The 20,688-nt window shown below is 46.0% G+C and overlaps 1 protein-coding gene across 7 annotated transcripts in view; it reads right to left on the bottom strand.

Moving 5' to 3' along the window:
• Positions 1 to 10,199: 10,199 nt before the first annotated feature.
• SETX (senataxin) overlaps positions 10,200 to 20,688 on the bottom strand; it is a 70,852-nt gene continuing 60,363 nt past the window's right edge. For 3 of the 7 annotated variants that reach the window (XM_017849922.1, XM_017849927.1, XM_017849928.1), the window contains 4 exons: positions 19,372 to 19,410; positions 18,718 to 18,805; positions 18,506 to 18,592; positions 10,200 to 13,718 (listed from right to left, as the gene is read on the bottom strand). In XM_017849922.1, coding sequence (XP_017705411.1) covers positions 12,972 to 13,718; positions 18,506 to 18,592; positions 18,718 to 18,805; positions 19,372 to 19,410 — 961 coding nt within the window. In that variant the 3' untranslated portion in view covers positions 10,200 to 12,971. The remainder of the gene's footprint in view (positions 13,719 to 18,505; positions 18,593 to 18,717; positions 18,806 to 19,371; positions 19,411 to 20,688) is intronic. The other 4 variants (XM_017849923.1, XM_017849925.1, XM_017849924.1 and 1 more) reach the window with 3 other exon arrangements.

Here is a 20,688-nt window from a genome sequence, read left to right as displayed (position 1 = left end):
AAAAGAAAAGAAAAGAAAAGAAAGAAAAGGAAAGAAGGAAGGAAGGAAGGAAGGAAGGAAGGAAGGAAGGAAGGAAGGAAGGAAGGAAGGAAGGAAGGAGGGAAGGAATCACATTCGAGCCATATGAATCCTCATGGATAAATCTTAAAACATAGTGCTGATGGAAAATCCATATCACAGAAAGGTGGATGCAGTATAACACTTTTCATATGAGGGCTAAAAACACACCAAGCAAACGTGATGGCTGCACACATAGGCAGTGAGGTCTCAGGCTCACGTCACTTCTGCAAAGGGAGAGAGGGACTGAGCATGGCACAAGGCTCCAGCTGTATCTATAGTTCTTCATTTATTTCCTTAAAAAGTAAAAGATCTCGGGTAAATAAATGGGAACGGTGGGTACAGGGTGTTCCTTACACTATTATTATCCTACTCTGTATGCGTGAAATAGTTCCCTTTAAAAAAATAACAAGAGGCTGGCACAGTGGCTCACGCCTGTAATCCTAGCACTTTGGGAGGCCAAGGTGGGCAGATCATGAGGTCAGGAGCTCAAGAACAGCCTGATCAATATGGTGAAACCCCACCTCTACTAAAAATACAAAAATTAGCCAGGCGGCACGCACCTGTAATTCCAGCTACTTGGGAGGCTGGGGCAGGAGAATCGCTTGAACCCAGGAGCCGGAGGTTGCAGTGAGCCGAGACCGTGCCATTGCACTCCAGCCTGGGTGACACAGCGAGACTTCCTCCCCCCCAAAAAAGAAAGAAAGAAAGAAAGCCTTCATAAACTAGAAGGAACACTTTGATGTGGTTCCTGAGAGCCCTGCCTGTGTCTACCCCACCAGCCAGGGTGCCCGGCGCCGGCGTGTGTCTACCCTGCCAGCCAGGGTGCCCGGCACCGGCTCCCTCCTGCTGTGCATGAGCAGGAATTTGCTTCTTTGTGATCTGTCACTGCCACGTTAGTGTCATCCATACCGTTGACGCCACTGTGGGATGTTTGGACACAATTTATACTGCAGCCCAGGAGCTTGAGCTACTCTTGGCCCCTAAGTTTATATCTCGTGTATTTCATGTGCATGAGCTCCTCTCCACTTATAAGCAATGCGTCGGGTGCCAGCAAAGAGATGCCTTCATTTTGTCATTCTCCCCTGAAAAGCAGGGACACTGGCAGAGGCCCTTGTACCCTAAGGGGTCCTGAGTCAAAAGACTGTGAAAGCCGTAGAGCAGCGGATTTCACATCTCTCCACCAAGATGCATACTCCAAGCACCTGCTTTATCACAGCCCACGACTGCCCGGCTGGGTGCCAGAGAGAAAACTCAGTCTTCACACCTGCTCTGCTCTACATGGCCCCGCTCGGCTCCGTTCTTTGTCCGACTCTTTGTAGGCTGAGCTGCTCTCTCTGTGCGCTGCAGCCCCATGGTGGCAGCACCAGGTTGCTGTCCCTGGTCCCAGGCAAATGTGACTCCAGGGGCCCAGATCCCCAAAGCAAGGGTGATTTGGGGGGCAGGGTGAGGCAAAAGGCACTGGCACTGCAAGGACCACAGACCCCTTGGCCTGGGCTCCATCCACGCTCCACCTGGGCTCCACACAGCTGCTCTTCTGGTCATTCGTTCAATAAAGCCTTTCTGAGTCCTCACTTTGTGCCCTGGCACTGGGGGTCCAGGGCACAGGAAGGGAGGAGGGGAGAACAGAGGGACTCATGGGGCAGGTGTACCAGGGGTCTTTTGGATCTAGGCCCCCACCCATGAGGTTACACTGAGCCCCAGAGATAGGTCAGCTTCTGTCCAGCGCCCCACAAGGACTTCACGCTCCTGGACATGGTCCCCAGGGCTTTGCCATGATCCGGCTCTGGAGAAAGCCTTTTTTTTTTTTTTTTTTTTTTTTTTTTTTTTTAAAAAGAGAGATTGGCTAATGATATGGTGTAGATATTTGTCCCTGCCTGGATACCATATTGAAATGTAATCTCAAAGGTTGGGGATGGGGCCTAGTGGGAGGTGTTTAGATCGTGAGGGCAGATCCCTCATGTCTCGGTGCTGTCCTCACCATAGTGAGTGAGTTCTCATGAGATCTGGTTGTTTAAAAGTGTGTGGCACCTCCCCCTACTCTCTTCCTTGCTCTCACTCTGCCGTGTGAGATGTCTCCTCCTCCTTCGTCTTCTGTCATGATTGTAAGCTTCCTGAGGCCTTCCCAGAAGCAGATGCCAGTGCTATTTCCTGTATAGTCTGCAGAACTGTAAGCCAATTAAACGTTTTTTCTTTTTTTTTTTTTGAGGACGGAAAGTCGTTAGGCTCTGGCGTGCCCAGGCTGAGGTCGCAGTGGGCCGGCTCTGCAGGCTCACTGCAAGGCTCGCGCCTCCGCGGGTTGCACCAGCCATTTCTCTGTCGTCAGCTCCCGAGTAGCCGTGGGACTACAGGTCGGCCGGCGCTCGTCGCCCGCGGGCCTAGCTTTTTTTGTATTTTTTAGTAGAGAGCGGGTTTCAGGCGCGTATTTAGGCCAGGGATGGCTCTCGATCTCGCTGACGCTCGTGATCCGGCGCGCGTCTCGGCCTCCCAAAGTGCTGGGATTACAGGCTTGAGCCACCGCGCCCGGCCTAAACGTTTTTTCTTATAAATTAGCCAGTCTCAGTATTTCTTTATGGCAATGCAAGAATGACCTAATACAGAAAATTGGTACCAACGGCCAGGGCATTTCTATAACAATACCTGAAAATGAAGAAGCAGCTTTGGAACTGGGTAACAGGCAGAGGTTGGAAGAGTTTGGAGGGCTCAGAAGAAGACAGGAAGATGAAGGAAAGTTTGGAACTTCTTAGAGAACTGGTTAAATTGTTGAAAGTGATATAGACAGTGAAGTCCAGGTTCGGAAGACAGGAAGATAAGGAAAGGTTGAGAACTTCTTAGAGATTGGTTAAATGGTTGCAACACCAAACACTGATAGCCATCTAGACAGTGGAGTTCAGGCTGCCAAGATCTCAGATGGAAATGAGAAACTTGCTAAGAACTGAAGCAAAGTCCACCCTTGTTATGCCTTAGCAAAGAACTTGGTTGAATTGTGTCCATGCTCTAGAGATCTGTAGGAATTTGAACTGGAGCCTGATGATCTGGGGTATCTGGTGAAAGAAATGTCTAAGCAGCAAAGTGTTTAAGAGTGGTGTAGGCCGGGCGTGGTGGCTCAAGCCTGTGACCCCAGCACTTTGGGAGGCTGAGACGGGCGGATCATGAGGTCAGGAGATCGAGACCATCCTGGCTAACACAGTGAAACCCCGTCTCTACTAAAAAATACAAAAACACTAGCCGGGCATGGTGGCGGCGCCTGTAGTCCCAGCTACTTGGGAGGCTGAGGCAGGAGAATGGCATAAACCCGGGAGGCGGAGCTTGCAGTGAGCTGAGATCCAGCCACTGTGCTCCAGCCCGGGCAACAGAGCGAGACTCCGTCTCAAAAAAAAAAAAGAAAAGAAAAGAGTGGTGTGGTTGCTTCCAGCAACCTATGCTCAGATGCAGGAGCACAGAAATGACTCAAAGTTGGAATTTATATTTAAAAGGGAAGCAGAGCATATGAGTTTGGAAAATTTGCAGCCTAGCCATCTGGCAAAGAAAAAAAATCTTATTCAAGAGAGGAATTCAAGCAGGCTCTGGAGCAACCACTTGCTAGAGGTATTTGCATAACTAAAATGGATCCAAGTGCTAATAGCCAAGGCAATAGGGAAAAGGCCTCAAAGACATTTCAGAGGCCTTCTCAGCAGCCCCTCCCATTACAGGCCCAGAAGCCTAGGAGAGAAGAATGGTGTCATGGGTCTGGTCCAGGGCCCTGCTGCCTTAGTAGCCTTGAGACACTGCTCCCCACAGCCCAGGCCACTCCTACTCCAGCCTTGGCTCAGAGGATCCCAGATATAGCTCAGGACACTGCTTCAGATGTTGCAAGCTGTAAACCTTGGCATCTTCCAAGCGGTGTTAAGCCTGTGGGTGCACAGAGTGCAAGAGTAAAGGAGGCTTGGTATACTCTGCCTAGATTTCAGAGGATATATGGAAAAGCCTGAGTGTCCAGGCAGAAGCCAGCTTCAGGGGCAGAGCCCTCACAAAGAACCTCTGCTAGGACAGGGTGGAGGGGAAATGTGGGGTTTCCACTGGGACAGTGCCTAATGGAGCTGTGAGAAGGGGGCCACCACTCTCCAGACCCCAGAATGGTAAATACACTGGCAGCTTGTACCTCCTCCTGGAGAAGCCACAGGCACTTAACAACCTGTGACAGCAACAACAGGGGATGAACCCTGCACAGCTACAGGGGTGGAGCTGTCCAACACCTTGGAAGTCCATCCCTCATACCTGTGTGCCCTGGATGTGGGACATAGAGTCAGGGAGATTATTTTGGAGCTCTGCAATTTAGTGAATGCCCTGCTGGATTTCAAACTCACATGGGGCCTGTAGCCCTTTTCTTATGGCTGATTTCTCCCTTTTGGAATGGCAATATTTACCCAATGCTTATACCCCCGTTGTATCTTGGCAGTAAATAATTGTTTTATTTTACACGCGATAGGTGGAAGGGATTTGTCTTGGATGAGACTTTAGACTTTAGAGTTAGTGCTGGAATGAATTAAGACTTTGGGGGACTACTGGGAAGGCATTGTATTTTGCAATGTGAGAAGGACATGAAATTTGGGGAGGCAGGGGTGGAATTATATAGTTTGGATATTTGTCCCCATTTGATATAGTCTGGACATTTGTCCCCACCCAAATCTCATGGTGAATCATAATCTCCAGTGCCGGAGGTGGGGCCTGGTGGGAGGTGTTTGGATCATGGGAACGGATCCCTCATGGTTTGGTGCTGCCTTTGTGAGCTCTCACAAGATCTGGTCATTTAAAAGTGTGTAGCACCTCTCCCCCACCTCTGTCTCCCTCTCTTCCCCTCTCACTCACTCCTTCTTTTGCCATGTGACATGCAAGCTCCTGCTTCACCTACCACCATGAGTAAAAGCTCCCTGAGGCCTTCCAGAAGCCAAGTGATGTTAGTGCTGTGCTTCCTTTACAGCCTGCAGAACCATGAGACGATTAAACTCTTTTCCTTATAAATTACCCCATCTCAGGTATTTCTTTATAGCAGCAAGAATGGTCTAATACAGAAAATTGGTACCAGCAGTGGGGTATTACTATAAAGATACCTGAAACTGTGGAATTGACTTTGGAACTGGGTAACAGGCAGAGATGGAAAAGTTTGGAGGGCTCAGAAGAAGACAGGAAAATGAGGGAAGGTTTGGAACTTGTTGGAGACCAGTTAAATGGTTGTAACCAAAGTGCTGATAGTGATACAGACAATGAAGTCCAGGCTGCCAAGGTCTCAGGTGGAAATAAGGAACTTACTGGGAACTGGAGCAAAGGTCATGCATGTTATGCCTTAGCAAGGAGCTTGTCTGCATTCTATCCATGCCCTAGGTCTCTGGGGAAGTTTGACCTTGAGAATGATGACCTAGGGTATCTGGCAGAGAAAATTTCTAAGCAGCAAAGTGTTTGAGATGTGGCTTGGCTGCTTCTAACAGCCCATGCTTTGATGCAGGGGCAAAGAAATGACTTAAAGTTGAAATTTATATTCAAACAGGAAGCTCGATGTAAAAGTGTGGAAAATTTCTGGCTGGCCATGTGGCAGAGAAAGAGAAAGCTCTTTTGGGAAAGGAACTGAAGCACGCTGTGGAGCAACTGCTTTCTGGAGAAATTGGCGTAACTGAAAGGGAGCCAAGTGCCAACAGCCAAGCCAGTGCAAAAAAGGCCTTGAAGGCATTTCAGAGACATTCCTGGCAGCCCTTCTCATCACAGGACCAGAGGCCTAGAAAGGAAGAATGGTTTCGTGGATGAGAGCCAGGGCCCTACTGCTCTGCACAGCCTCCCTGTATCCTGGCTGCTCTGGCTCCAGCCTCAGCTCAAAGGGCCCCAGATACTGCTCATGCCACCACTTTTTTTTTTTTTCTTTTTAGACAGAGTCTTGCTCTGTCACCTGGGCTGGAGTGCAGTGGTGTTATCTTGGCTCACTGCAACCTCCACCTCCCGGGTGCAAGCGATTCACATTCCTCAGCCTCCCAAGCAGCTGGAATTATAGGCATGTGCCATCATGCCTGGTTAACTTTTGTATTTTTTATAGAGATGGGGTTTTGCCATGTTGGTCAGGCTGTTCTCAAGTGATCCACCTGCCTCAGTCTCCCAAAGTGCTGGGATTAAAGCTGTGAGTCACCATGCCCAGCCTCATGCCACCACTCTGAAAAACACAAGCCAGGGCACAAACCACAGTAAGCCTAGATGCTTTCCACGTGATGTTAATTAAGCCTGTAGGAATATAGAGGGCAAGAGTTAAGGAGGCTTGGCACCCGCCACCTAGATTTCAGAGGATGTATGGAAAAGCCTGGGTGTCCGGGCAGAAGCCTGCTACAGGGGCAGAGACCCCATAGAGAATCTCCACTAGGGCAGTGTGGAGGGGAAATGTGGGATTGGAGGCCCCCTACAGAGTCCCCACTGGGGACATAGCAGTTGTAGGAGCTGGTTTAAAACAGACAGAATATGCTGAGTCCCACCTTCTCTACTATTGCATATTGGGGATTAACTTTGAACACAGGAATTTTGGGCAAATGCAAACAGTCCACAGCAGAAGGGAATAATTATTTGACTAGATTTCTCATCAGGAATGGTGGGGACAGAAGACAGGGGACATCACCTTGAAAGGAAAGCACTGTCAACCCAGAAATCTATATCCAGCAAAGTATTCCTCGAGGAATATTTTGGACAAGGGGGTATAAAGAACATTCTCAGATGAAGGAAAACTAAGAGGATCATTGCCAGCAGACTTCCTCTAACATAAATAATTCCAGCTGATGGGAAATGATTCCAGAAGGCAACTTGGAACACCAGGAATAGGAGACAATCTACAGACATGTTAAATAGCTGCGTAAATAGATTTTTTTCCTTTTAAAATCTTTAAAATTTATATGACTGTTAAGCACAAAAAATATATTTATATATTATGAATAAACATTATGTAGATATATTACATATGATGACCATAAAATCAAAAAGGGAGGGCAATGGGACAGTTCTGGTGCCGAAGCTGGGAGTCTGCAGGCAGGCAGTTGGGAAAAGGGTATAAGGTGAGGAGAGTAAGGAGAGTCAGACACCCATCTGACAGGAAGGAGGCCTAGCTGTGGGCCTGTCTGCTGCCCTATGCTAACGGGCCTGCAGATACATGACAACGGGCGTGAGCTACAACAGCAGTGCCTGGTGTCCCTGTGGCAACTTCCTGAGCATGAGAATAGGGCTGCTGCTTCATTTCTGGTTTCCAAATCTCACAAATAGTGTCTCCTGTGGCCCAGTCTAAAGGGAAATATAAAAGTAGTTCTAGAAATGGAGCCTGCTCAGATTGACAAATTATATACCCACCACGCTCTTCTTGTCCCTTTCCAGAACCTCAGAGGTCAGGGCCTGGAATTTTGGAAGTTATTGGTGAAAAGAATCAGAAGAGAACTCAAGGCCGGGCGCGGTGGCTCAAGCCTGTAATTCCAGCACTTTGGGAGGCTGAGACGGGCGGATCACAAGGTCAGGAGATCGAGACCATCTTGGCTAACACGGTGAAACCCTGTCTCTACTAAAATACAAAAAAAAAAAAAAACTAGCCGGGCGAGGTGGCGGGCGCCTGTAGTCCCAGCTACTCCGGAGGCTGAGGCAGGAGAATGGCGTGAACCCGGGAGGCGGAGCTTGCAGTGAGCTGAGATCCGGCCACTGCACTCCAGCCCGGGAGACAAAGCAAGACTCCATCTCAAAAAAAAAAAAAAAAAAGAAGAGAACTCAAACCCCAACTACTATTTTCAGGCAAAGAAAGGGAAACCCACAAAGGCCATGAATGGCCCATGGCCAACGCCAGTGGTGGAGCTAAGGCAATCTCTAGCCTCCTTTCCAGGTCACACCCCCTGAAGGCCTATTTCTACAGCAGCAGTGTGGCCAGCTTGGCATTCAGTCTTGCTCGTGTACCTACTGTAATGATTATAAGCAAGTTTTGGGGTAATAAGAACTGAGTTTGGAACGGCAGCTTTGCTAGCTCTTAGCTTTACCATCCTCAGCAAATCATTTCATTGATGCAACCCTGTTTTAAAATCTGTGCAATGGGAATGCTGGCGTGGGCATCATGGGCTTCGTGGGAGAACTCAGAGATGATGCAGGGAGCGCGGATGCCTTGCAGACCACAAGCACTCACTGCATGCACCATGGGTTCCTCAAACTTAGAGCGCTGACACTGTGTTTTCTTGCTTAGAGAACAGCTATTCTGGCATCCCTTTGCTGGGGGCCAGAGAACACCCCCAAGACGGATGGCCTGAGACCTCATGAGCCACACTGATTCATGCTGGTTCTTCCTAGACTTGGGGAGCCTTCTCTACCTTCTCCCTTCCAGTGGTGTCAGGAGTCACCCGAGCTGTTTCATTTTCCTTCTCTTGGCTCTGCTCTGCTGTCTTTGGAAACCCCCTTCTGAACACCTTGTCCAGGGTACCCGGAGATGAGGTGCTGAAGAAGGCACACATGACCCTCTCTGGGCTCCTGGAGCTTCTCTTTCCTCCTGACCTCAAAGGAGCCAGGCTCCCATGCTGGCTGCTCAACGGAATCTTCTGGGAGTGAATTTTTAAAAACCTGAGTTTAAAAAAAAAAAAAAGCAATTGCAATCAGATGAGCAAAATTTTAAAACTAAAAAAAAAAAAAGTTAAAAACCCAAGGGCTGGGCTGGGTGTGCACGCTCACACCTGTAATCCCAGCACTTTGGGAGGCCGAGGGCAGGTGGATCACCTGAGGTCAGCAATTCGAGACCAGCCTGGCCAATATGGTGAAACCTCGTCTCTACTAAAAATACAAAAATTAGCTGGGCATGGTGGTGGGAACCTGTAATCTCAGCTACTCAGGAGGCTGAGGCAGGAGAATCACTTGGACCCAGGAGGCGGAGATTGTACCACTGCATTCCAGCCTGGGAGACAGAGCAAAGCTCCGTCTCAAAAAACCAAAAACCAAACAACACACACACACCACCACCACAAAAATAGGGTTAGTGGCTGCATCCACAAACCACTGTATCGTCATGTTAGGATGGATCCCAGGCAATCCGAATGTTTTTTAAAAGTCCCCCAGGTGAGCCCAATGTGCTCCCTAATGTTAAAACTCAAGGCTGAAAATTACCAATCTGACAATTCTGTTGTAACGCTGCTTGAAAACAAAGGCAACTGTGTCTACTGAGCTGACAGGACAGCAACAGAGTTCCTCCTCCCGCAGTTTCAAACACCCAAACTACAAATGCCATTTCTGCCATTTGACTTGGCAAATGCCGTCTGTACAGGACAGGGTGACGATAACTCAGGTCTTTTCAGTCATGGAGGCATCCCTTGTGTACAGAAACTGCCTGTGTGGTGCTGTACGACACTATCAATTCTATTTAAGCTGAGGCTAAACTTTAGTTTCCTCCCTGAATTATTTATTCCTCAATGAATGGTGAACCCCAGGAGGTGGGGGCGATTGTGGGGGCGGATGGGTCAGGAGAGAGAGTCTGGTAACTTCAAAAACCGTCGCTAAGGCTGCTGCAGTAACAAATTCCACAAATGACCACCATGCAGCACTCATCTCTCGCCTGGCCATTGGGCAAATTTATTATTCCCCCTAAGTCCCAAACACCCCATTTTACCCTTCCTGGTAATTTGTGTATGCATACTGAATGAACCAAACCGGCCAAGTGGGCTGTGTGCACACGCTTCTGGGTACGGAAAGAGACACGGAGGCGGAGGTCAAGTGCCTTTTAACAGGCACAAGTGTGGGGAAGCTGACTACATTTCCTGAAGTTCTTGTTTTATAAAGTGTGTTCCACTTCTATAACCATCAGCAACCCCTGGCCAGAGCAATTCTACCCTGTCCCTCCACCAGTGCCCCTGGGAGCTCCTTTCACGGGTCACTGTCCATCTGTTCCTCCTATCTCACCTCCACCCCAATTCCAACCTAATGATGAGCATGTATTTCTGTTGGACCAAACTTCAGTCGGTAACTGAACAGCACAGCTGACCTCAATGCACCTCATTACTGTATAGAGAAGAGTCCAAAAGGAGCTAGGAAGGAGGGCTGGGCTGGATAATGAAACTTTTTATGTCTGAATTACACAAATCCCCACCAAGTAATTTCAGCATAAAGCAAACCAAATGGCAGACGAAATGGATGTTAGTACCTTGTAGTTTACTTCAGTAATACATAACTTCTAATCCATGTCCATCTCGTTTCTGCTTTTAATTCTGCCATTTCCTCTTAAAATGTAGGGTTTAACAAAGACAACAGGGCTACTGTTTGCCAAATCCCAGCTATTAATTCACAGCATAGAAAAGTCAAAGCTATAGCAAAAAATTGCTAATCCGCACAACTTTAAAAAATAGTTCAGTACATTTTTGTTATAAAATTCATTTACAGGAGGTTATTCACATATACTTGTCAAATTTACTCCTGATAATTCACAAAAACATACAACTCAACAAACTGCGCACAACAAATCCAAGGCAAGTTATATACAAAGAAACGAAACAAGTTTGTAAGTAGGACATAGTCATGTTGAAATAACTAATACTGAAAGACAGGGAACTTTCTTTTAATGCCATGGCAAAGACAAAGAGCCACACTTTACACCCTGTAAAAAGAATAGCCCTGTTCAACAACGCTGCGCTGACAGCCACATCAAGAGGGGCCACAGTAAACACATGAAATGCCTTTGGCAAATACTTGTACCAACTGGAACGAGTGAAGTTTCCAAAGTAATGTCAGGGACAACTGCATTCCGCTGTGAAAGGCCGTCACAGGACACAGGCTCACTTGTTAGAAAGGATGACGTAGTTCTAGCACTGATTCTTGCAGAATCAGGTCTGGTGAGTGGTGAACCAACAGGTGAACGGGCATCAAACTTAACTGGAAATAATATTGTTCAGTGTGTGGCAGCAAAATATGCATTTTAGAGAAAACTTCTTTCTCAAATCAGGTGTTAACAGTATTAACACGAGCAGTGTGGGAGACATCCTGGCCCCAACTGTTTTTGCCACGCCTCCCTTTGGAAGCTTAGGAGTTCGTACGTTCCCTAAGTGGTCACCACTACAAGTGTCTGCTAAAATGGGCACTTCATCAAGATGACAGAAAAGTAAACTTAAAAGTAACGAGATTTCTTCCCAAAGGCACATGGAAGAGGCTGATAAAGCCCCTGACCCAGACAGAGGGGGGCCCATCCCTCCCCGTCCTGAACTGTCACACACTGCATGGCCAAGGACAAACTCTCCGCCCCCACACAGGAAGCAGCAGCTGCCTCTGGGGACAAAGCACTCTAGGAAGTCACCTGCTGCCTGGGTTTCAGGAGTGTTCAGCCGACATTAGTCAGAGGTCTCGACACCAGGGAGAGAGACACAGGTAATGAAATCAAATGTTCAAACTTTTGGCAAGCAAAAGTTGTTTTTTAAAGCTCTTTATAATCTGCTCAAGTAGAATTTCTAACACAAAATCCTTTTTTGCTTAAAAATGACAAGGGAAACGTCAAATAATGCACATGAACCTTCAGCTACTTTCCTACCCCCAAATGAGGTTAGGGGCTGCACTGCATTCACTACAGACCCCTAGTTTTTACAACTGTCAGCTGGACATTCTCATGTTTAGGATACTCCAATTCACTGTGTGGCTGCTTGGAAAACTGGACAGAATCAGGCAGCCCGCCGCTCCCTTGTCCCGAGCCTCCTCGATCTCCATTCACCATGGCCAATTTTTTTCCCCCACAAAAACACTATCACCTCTAATGGTAACTGGAAACACCTATCAGATATTCTAAACAGCATGTATTTTCACCAGGTAGATGATTTCTGAAGATCACAGGAAGTCTGCCACTCTCTTCCCAGTTCTGAACTCCTCTGGTCACTCTTCATTTTAAACCGGGTGCTTCTTTCCCGCCCAAAATATTCTATTTGGCCTGCCCCAGCAGTTCCCAGGCTGCCTGGTGACCAGAGTCCCTTGGGAAATGTTAAACACCCAGTTTCCCAGGCTTTCTGAAAAACTAGTTACATCTGTCTGACATCTGTAAGCTGAGGTGATTCTTCCACAGCTGAGTCAGCGCTAATCTAGCATTTGGCAACTACATGTCTGTACCTCACCAGTCACACAAAGCTCACAACATGCTGGGAGCACTTGAATGATAGTTCAATAATTATTCTTTCACTCCATATTCTTCTCTTTCAAGATTAGGGATTTTAGCTAGGGAACTATGTGCATACTAAACAGGTAAATGAACTCATCACAGAAATAGAATACCCTGGGCCTGTGTCTAAAAATGCACCATGTCAGCAGGATTTTACCTAACACAACTCTGCTGCCCAAAGTGACCCCCAGGAGACTCCAGGTTTTTTTTGGGGGGGGGGTGTTGCTTTTTTTTAAATAGAGCTAGAGACACCAGCACTAACTCAGCTTATTCCAAGCTAAGCTGTTAAATAAATCTGTCTTGCCCTAACAATGGTTGAAAGGACCTGCCCTCCTCCCATCTTTTTTTTTTTTTAATACAAAGTTTGTTCTGTCGAAAAATGATTAACATTTTAAACAGGGGAAAGAAAAGCAGTCTACTAGATTAAATTTTAAAAGGATTTTGTTATTTGCTATACAAATATACATTTCAACTTTTACAACATTCACTCCAGTCTGACCTCCTCGTCTACAGAAGAGTAAGAGATCAACATTTCCGGTCTCTGACTTCAAGGACATTATTACTGATACACAATGCCCTCTAAAAGCTTTTGCAAAGGACAGAAAGTACTGAAGATGACCAGAGGCTCAGGTGTTAAGGATGCATTTTCCGTGTTTTCCAACAGCACACAAGCTCCTTACAAAAACAAATAAGCTTATCTAGATGGTTCCCCGAGCTGGTCATCTTCAGTTTACAATATGCTGTAGCTGCTGGCCCATGTCATTGGGCTTTTCTATAAAAGCTTTCTTTTCTTGGAACTGCTGCTGTCCTCCTGCTCCAGTCCCCTCTTGTCCCACCTAGAGTTCCTCCTGGTGTGAGGGGTCTCGGAACCACACTTCTCCTGCTCGCCTTCACTGAAAGCCCTGGCCTCTCTCCTGTGACAGAGCTCCTCTTCTGGGTCATCACATTTGCTCTGACACGTGGAAGCCTCAGGACTGGCAGCTGGAGGTTCGCCCTGCACGGGAGGTTTGTGGCTGCTCAGAGCAGCCACCACAGCAGCAGGCTGCTGTACATGGCCCAGGTCCTGGTGAACGACAGGGAAGCTCGGCTCTCCTGCAGGAGGTGTTGCTCCAGGATGCTGGGGGCTCAAGGGTTGTGGATCCCATAGGAATATTCCTCCTTTGACCTCAATGCCCATCCTCTTCAGCAGTCGTGGGTCCCGAAGTTGGTCATGAACAGGTCTTTCAGGGTCCTTTGAAGTAACAGTAAGAGTAGTTTCCTTGGAGTCAGAGGGTGTGTGGTACAGAGACGCAGCAAAAGATGTCTTGGCAAATCCACTGTCTAGCTTGCTGCTGGGCAAGCCACCCTGGGGTCTGGATACCTCTGGGGCTATGGTAGGAGGGTGAGTGAGACTTCTCTGTAGCACAGGCTTGAGTTTCAGAATCTTCATTGCATCATGTCTGTAGTTTTTGTCACAGGTCTTAATAATGGCACCACGCTTCTGAGCATCCTGAATCAGCTGATTCCAATGCTGGTTTTCCTTGAAACAATGAGAAGGGAGAAAGAATTACACCCCAAAGAAACACTGCTTGGGAAGCATAGAGTTCCAGCTTTCATTTCTGAACAAATAATGTATATTATTATATGAACAGATTCTCAAGATTCATTACTTGTCAGACAAGGATGAAAGGAAAAAATAAATTCGAATACAAAATGATAAAGTCCCATTCCTAAAAAAAAAAGAAAAGACCTGGTCACAGCCTATAAGGGAGAACTTCAACCTTTTTTTTTTTTGAAATGGAGTCTCACTCTGTCGCCAGGCTGGAGTGCAGTGGTGCGATCTTGGCTCACTGCAAGCTCCGCCTCCCAGGTTCACGCCATTCTCCTGCCTCAGCCTCCCAAGTAGCTGGGACTACAGGCCACCACACCCAGCTAATTTTTTTATTTTTAGTAGAGACGGGGTTTCACCGTGTTATTCAGGATGGTCTCGATCTCCTGACCTCATGATCCGCCCACCTCAGCCTCCCAAAGTGCTGGGATTACAGGCGTGAGCCACTGCGCCTGGCTGAACTTCAACCATTTTTATCAGTGCATTCAACTGCAATGCAAGTCTGCGCTAGTCACTAGGAGCATCATGTTGCTATTTATATTTCAATTAATTAAAATAAAACAAAATATAAAACTCTGTTCCTAAATTGCAGCAGCCACATTTGAAGTACACAGCGGTCACACATGACTAATAGCCATTGTACTGAGCAGTGCAGACACAAAACATTTCCATTATCACAGAAAGGTCCTTTGGACAGTGATCTAGAGTACTGCCTACACCACTTGGCAGGGCTAACATTCTGAAACAGGAAGGTCTGGTTTCAGAAAGCAAACTTCTGAGTGCATGTGACTATTCCAGAAAAAGGCCCATGGCTTTCATTGGATTTCCAAAGGCCTCCCAAACCCCAAATGGCTAAAACATCTTCATCACTGAGATCTCCAAGAGATCATCTCACTTTCTGCCTGTTTCCTAGAGGAGCTTAAGACATAAAATCCCATCTTGGGAAAGTCGCCAAACACATCCGTCTCTCCTCTCTTCCCGACAGTTTCCTCAGAAGAGGCTGCTGCTTTACAACCACTAGAACTCAGGTCTCTTTAGAAAGAAGAAAGAGAAGAAGAAAAAGGATAGCTACCCTCTCATGGGGGCTCCTGTACTATTCCTAAGGATATGTCAGGGGAGCAGGGAGGCTGCACAGTATTTACTTGCTGTGTGACCTTAGTCAAGTCACTTGACCTTTCTTAGCCTGTTTCCTCATCTGTAAAATAGGAGTAATATTTTATTTAATGGATTCTGAAGTGTACATTGCTTTCACATTTTACCATTTCTGACCTTGGGGACCCTCTTAGCCATGTACCCGTCCTTGGGGATTTCATGATGAGGCAATTATAACCCTTAGACTTTTAGTCAATAAACCATTTAAAGATCTCGCCCGAAAACCTTCTACAGACATTTTCTGATAAGACAAGAAAACACCAGCATTAAAACTTATGCCCTGGGCTGGGCGCAGTGACTTACGCCTGTAATCCTAACACTCTGGGAGGCCAAGGCAGGCGGATCACCTGAGGTCAGGAGTTCAAGACCAGCCTGGGCAACATGGTGAAACCCCGTCTCTACTAAAAATACCACAATGAGCCAAGTGTGGTGGCACACACCTGTAATCCCAGGTACTTAAGAAGCTGAGGCACGGGAATCACCTGAACCCAGGAGGCGGAGGTTGCAGTGAGCTGAGATTGCACCACTGCACTCCAGCCTGGGCAACAGGGTGAGACTCTGTCTCAAAAAAAACAAAAAACAAAAAACAAAAAAACTTTATACACTGGAGATCAAGGGTTCTAAGAAAATCCTGGAGACAATGGTGAAACTCTTAGCAAACGCTAAATTGCCAATCTTACTACTGCACTGAGGATGAATGGCAACACTGGTGACTACGCACCAGGAAGTGATTCATACGTGCTAGATTCTGAAAGTGAAATATTTTTAGGAATATCTTAACCTATTATTTTACTTGTATTTTCTCTTTTATGTATGCATAAGAATGTGATAAAAATCTGTCTCAAGTCTTAAAAGAGTCCTTTCAATAAATATGAAAGTTCTAAGTGAAAATAAAGCACTGTATCATAGTCTAATAATGGTACATAAAATAGTGGTGGTGCATATTATAATGAATGGTTTGTTGAATTTGATAAACTACAGTAATAAGCTGACGTCACAGTAGTTTTTTAAGGTTTGGAGAAGTCATGTGACCAGAATAAAACGCTTGGCACAGTGGCTGGCATATTCCAGACAGGTCTGTGGAGGGAGTGCCAGGCTCTGTGGCTCAGTTCTCTTTCTCACTCAGATCTCTAGAGATCCTTAGCCTGTGGCTCAAACACATATGTGAAGCAGATGGCCTTGCTATTTTTGCTAAGTTTACCACACCTAAACTTGGTGTTTAATCCATTCTTAAGATCACAAAAACAGTTCTGAGCAGACACAATTAGCTTTGGTTTTCAGAGGAAATCAAACACTTTAATGATTGATCCCATTTCCAGAAGGGGAACTAGGCTAAAAAATTAAAACAAAACAAATCCCCAAAACAACAAAGAAAAGCCCAAGGACAAAAAAAGTTAGAAAGCCCAGCTGACAAATTGGGAATTTTTATATTCTAGTCTGTCTCTTTTTGTAGCACTGCCTTCCTAGAGTGAAGACAATGCCAGTGCCATTAGCTGGAGGTCAGTGGTCCGTACAGTTGTGGAAGGGTGTGTGACCCAAGGGCTCCCAAACACTGTCTAAACAGAATGTGAAAAAGGGTTACGGAATAAACTTCCAAGCCCCAGCTTCCCATGTCCTCCTTGGGCTGCCCTGCCTGCTGCATCCCACCCTTCATAATCACGATGGGCCTCATCCATCCACAGAGTGCACTGCCAAGACACATCAACACCCTGAGTTGCCAATTAAAGGGAGGATGAAAAGCAGTAGTGCCCATGAAGCTCCTTTAATCAAGGCATCACTAAAAGATGTATCTCTAGTAACATTTCATTTACTTTTCAGGTTTAAACACGATCAAGGCCGGGCGTGGTGGCTCAAGCCTGTAATCCCAGCACTTTGGGAGGCCGAGATGGGCGGATCACGAGGTCAGGAGATCGAGACCATCCTGGCTAACACGGTGAAACCCTGTCTCTACTAAAAAATACAAAAAATTAGCCGGGCAAGGTAGCGGGCGCCTGTAGTCCCAGCTACTCGGGAGGCTGAGGCAGGAGAATGGCGTGAACCCGGGAGGCGGAGCTTACAGTGAGCTGAGATCCAGCCATTGCACTCCAGCCTGGGTGACAGAGCGAGACTCCGTTCAAAAAAAAAAAAAAAAAAAACAATCAAAATCTGTAATATTAAAAATATTTGTCTTGTTTTGCTCAACTGTACAAATAAGTGTTAACAAGCTATTCAACTGGCAAGAGATCACATTTTAACACTCAGATCCTTATGGTCACAGGAAAAGCAATTTTTAAAAATCCAAACCTATATTTTGAGATAACTATAGATTTACAGGAAGTTGCAAAGAAAGCACTGACAGGTTGCATGCACCCTTCACGTGGGTTCCCCAAGTAGTTATAAAATCAACTTTTAGGCCGAAGTGGGATGACTTGAGCCCAGGAGTTTGAGACCAGCCTGGACAACATGGTAAGACCCTGTCTCTACTAAAAGCACAAAAAATTAGCAGGGTGTGGTGGTACATGCATCTGTAGTCTCAGCTACTCAGGAGGCTGAGGAGGGAGAATAGCTTAAATCCAGGAGGCGGAGGCTGCAGTGAGCTGTAATTGCACCACTGCACTCCAGCCAGGGTGATAGAGCGAGACCCTGTATCCAAAAAAAAGGGGGGGGGGGGGAATACAACTTTTAAACTTTCCAGTTACACAGAAATTATCATGAGAGACATGTAGATCAGTGAGATTAATATAAAGGCTTTTAATTCTAAAAAGAGATTACCCCAGTGAATCCTATCCCAAACAAGTAGGAATAGAAGTATAATTTCAAAGAGAGGAAAAAATAAAATAATATTGCTTTCTATTCCACTGAATATATTTAAGAGCGATGTAATCGTTTTAATTGCTGTATTTTAAAATGTCAATATTGATAATACATCAGAAACATAATCTTCAGTAATATTTAAACTTACAAAGATTTTTTCTATCAACTTAAAATGGGAGGTACATAAAATAAAAGGTACACAGCTTTTAAAACTTCCTTCAGAGTAGGCACACAAACGACAAAAGCTGGAGGTGATAGAGAAGAGTGAAACGAGAAAGGTGTATCTGAGCGCCACCTGGTGGCAGGAACCAAAACCAGGGGAACAGCCACCAAGTTGGCTCTTCTTAGATGAAATCAATGACTTTATAAAAAGAGAAATGAGAAAACCTACAAAGTTATTACCCCTAATGAGACAAACAGCAAGTACGTGAGACATCTAGCTGTGGTATCAGTGAATTAAGTTGTACCATTTGTCTACTAAAGTTGGAAACTCGTACACCTCTTCCAGAGGGGCGCCTGTCCTGGCAGAAGAATGCCGGAGACGCTAAGTGCTGGAGAAACAGTGAGCAGCACAGCTCCCAGTGCCAGCAAAAAAGCAAGCAGAGCACGCGCCTGCAAACTCTCTCTGGCATTAAGCTGGGCCAATAAACAGTCACATTTACTGAGTGTTTACTAAGTGCCAAGTAATTGCTATGGCACTTTACATTTGTGGATTTAATATACCTTCTTAACAATAATCCTATGATGTGGATAATTTGTTTTAAAATGGTCACCTTGAGAGCCCAGTGTAGATACTTGGGTTCTGGGCTGAAAAAAGGCGAATGGTTCACGTGTACACAAAAGCTCCTAGGAAGAAGTTGCTGGAAAACATAACAACCATTATTTTGTAATCCAGAAATCATTTACACTTTGATGGAAAATAAGAACAAAAACTCAAACAAACAATAGTAACAATGGGTAAATTTCTGAGCTCTCTGGTACCTACCATCAGGGTCCTCAAATGTCCGAGGATGAAGAGGCTGTACTTGGCTCGTGTGATGGTGACATTCAATCTCTGCAAACTTGCCAGGAATCTAGGCAATAAAAAGAGTTCCTTCTTTGTCTAGAATGATTTAACACACTGTGTGAGACACAGGTGGACTCTACAATGACTGAAGTGTGCCCGAGACACAGGAGGACTCTAGAATGACTCAGCGTGCCCGTGTGAGACACAATGTGGATTCTAGAATAACTCAGCATGCCCGAGACACAGGTGGACTCTAGAATGACTCAGCGTGAACGTGTGAGACACAAAGTGGACTCTAGAATGATTCAGCATGCCCAAGACACAGACGGACTCTAGAATGACTCAGCATCCTCATGTGAGACACAGGTGGACTCTAGAATGGCTCAGCATGCCCATGTGAGACACAGGTAGACTAGAATGACTCGGCACGCCCGTGTGAGACACAGGTTGGACTCTAGAATGACTCGGTGCGCCCGTGTGAGACACAGGTTGGACTCTAGAATGACAGCGTGAACGTGTGACACACAAGTGGACTCTAGGAATGACTCAGCATGCCCATGTGAGACACAGGTGGACTGCAGGCAGCTTTTCCGGGATTCCTCCACTCCTCTAGAAGTCACAGTGCTTTCTTACTCTCTGTCCCAATACAGGGTACCGGGCACAGAAGAATTCCTATTAAAAACAGTAAACAAACCAAAACCTCAGGGCTTCCTTCAAAGTGATGTATCTATCAATTTCCTATTTTTACCTGGATGAGATAATTGGAAATTTTAACAGTGCAATCTTGAAGACTTCAAAAATCCTAAAAATGTGGTACCAGCCCATTCACTTTATTCTTACATTTAAATATATCCAGGTTGTTAAGATATTGTAGAACTAGTGTAGAATTACATGAACAGCAGATAAATACTTCAACAGCTCAGAAACAGAGCTCAGAAATAGAACTGATGTACGACAAAAGTGAAATTTCAAATTAGCTGGGAGAGAAAGGACTATTTATAAACTGACCCTGAGATATAACTGGTCTCTGTATATGCAGCCCATCCCAGGGAGAGGCGAAGATTACTTTAATTACTATTTTATTTGAAAACAAACTAATTTATAACCTGTAAATTCTATCTGCTTCTCATGACAAAGAACAAATAATTATGTAAGAGTCTTGGGCTTGGGGGAATATTCTGTCACTCATACAGATTGTCCTTAGCATCTTAAATACACTGACAGTAGTTAAGGTTAACAAACTTAGCCAAAGCAGGAAAACACAAAAAACAATGACACTTTGACACAAACCATGGAGAGTAACACACCTCTGCAAAGTATACTTAATCTAATTGTTTATTTGAATCTTATTAAATAAAAGAACAGATTCACACTATGAAATGGGTTAATATAAAAGACACCAAGACCAGGCACAGTGGCTCAGGCCTATAACCCCAGCATTTTGGGAGGCCAAAATGGGTGGAGCACTTGAGCTCAGGAGTTTGAGAGCAGCCTGGGCAACATGGCGAAACCCTGTCTCTACAGAAAAATACAAAAATCAGCTGGGTGTGGTGGCACATGCCTGTAGTCCCAGCTACTTGGGGGGCTGATGCAGAAGAATTGCTTGAACCCAGGAGGTGGAGGCTGCAGTGGGCCAAGACTGTACCAAGATCTAACAGTGGGTCTATTTCACAACTTAAAAGAGAAACTTGGCAGGGCGCGGTGGCTCAAGCCTGTAATCCCAGCACTTTGGGAGGCTGAGACGGGCGGATCACAAGGTCAGGAGATCAAAACCATCCTGGCTAATACGGTGAAACCCCGTCTCTACTAAAGAATACAAAAAACTAGCCGGGGCGAAGTGGCGGGCGCCTGAAGTCCCAGCTACTTGGGAGGCGGAGGCAGGAGAATGGCGTGAACCCGGGAGGCGGAGCTTGCAGTGAGCTGAGATCCGGCCACTGCACTCCAGCCTGG

This window comes from Rhinopithecus bieti, unplaced genomic scaffold (assembly GCF_001698545.2).
Source record: "Rhinopithecus bieti isolate Rb0 unplaced genomic scaffold, ASM169854v2 scaffold_31823, whole genome shotgun sequence".
In the NCBI taxonomy this organism is placed as follows: domain Eukaryota; kingdom Metazoa; phylum Chordata; class Mammalia; order Primates; family Cercopithecidae; genus Rhinopithecus; species Rhinopithecus bieti.
The sequence above is the reverse complement of the archived record's forward strand: the minus strand, read 5'-3'. Positions and strand labels throughout refer to the sequence as shown.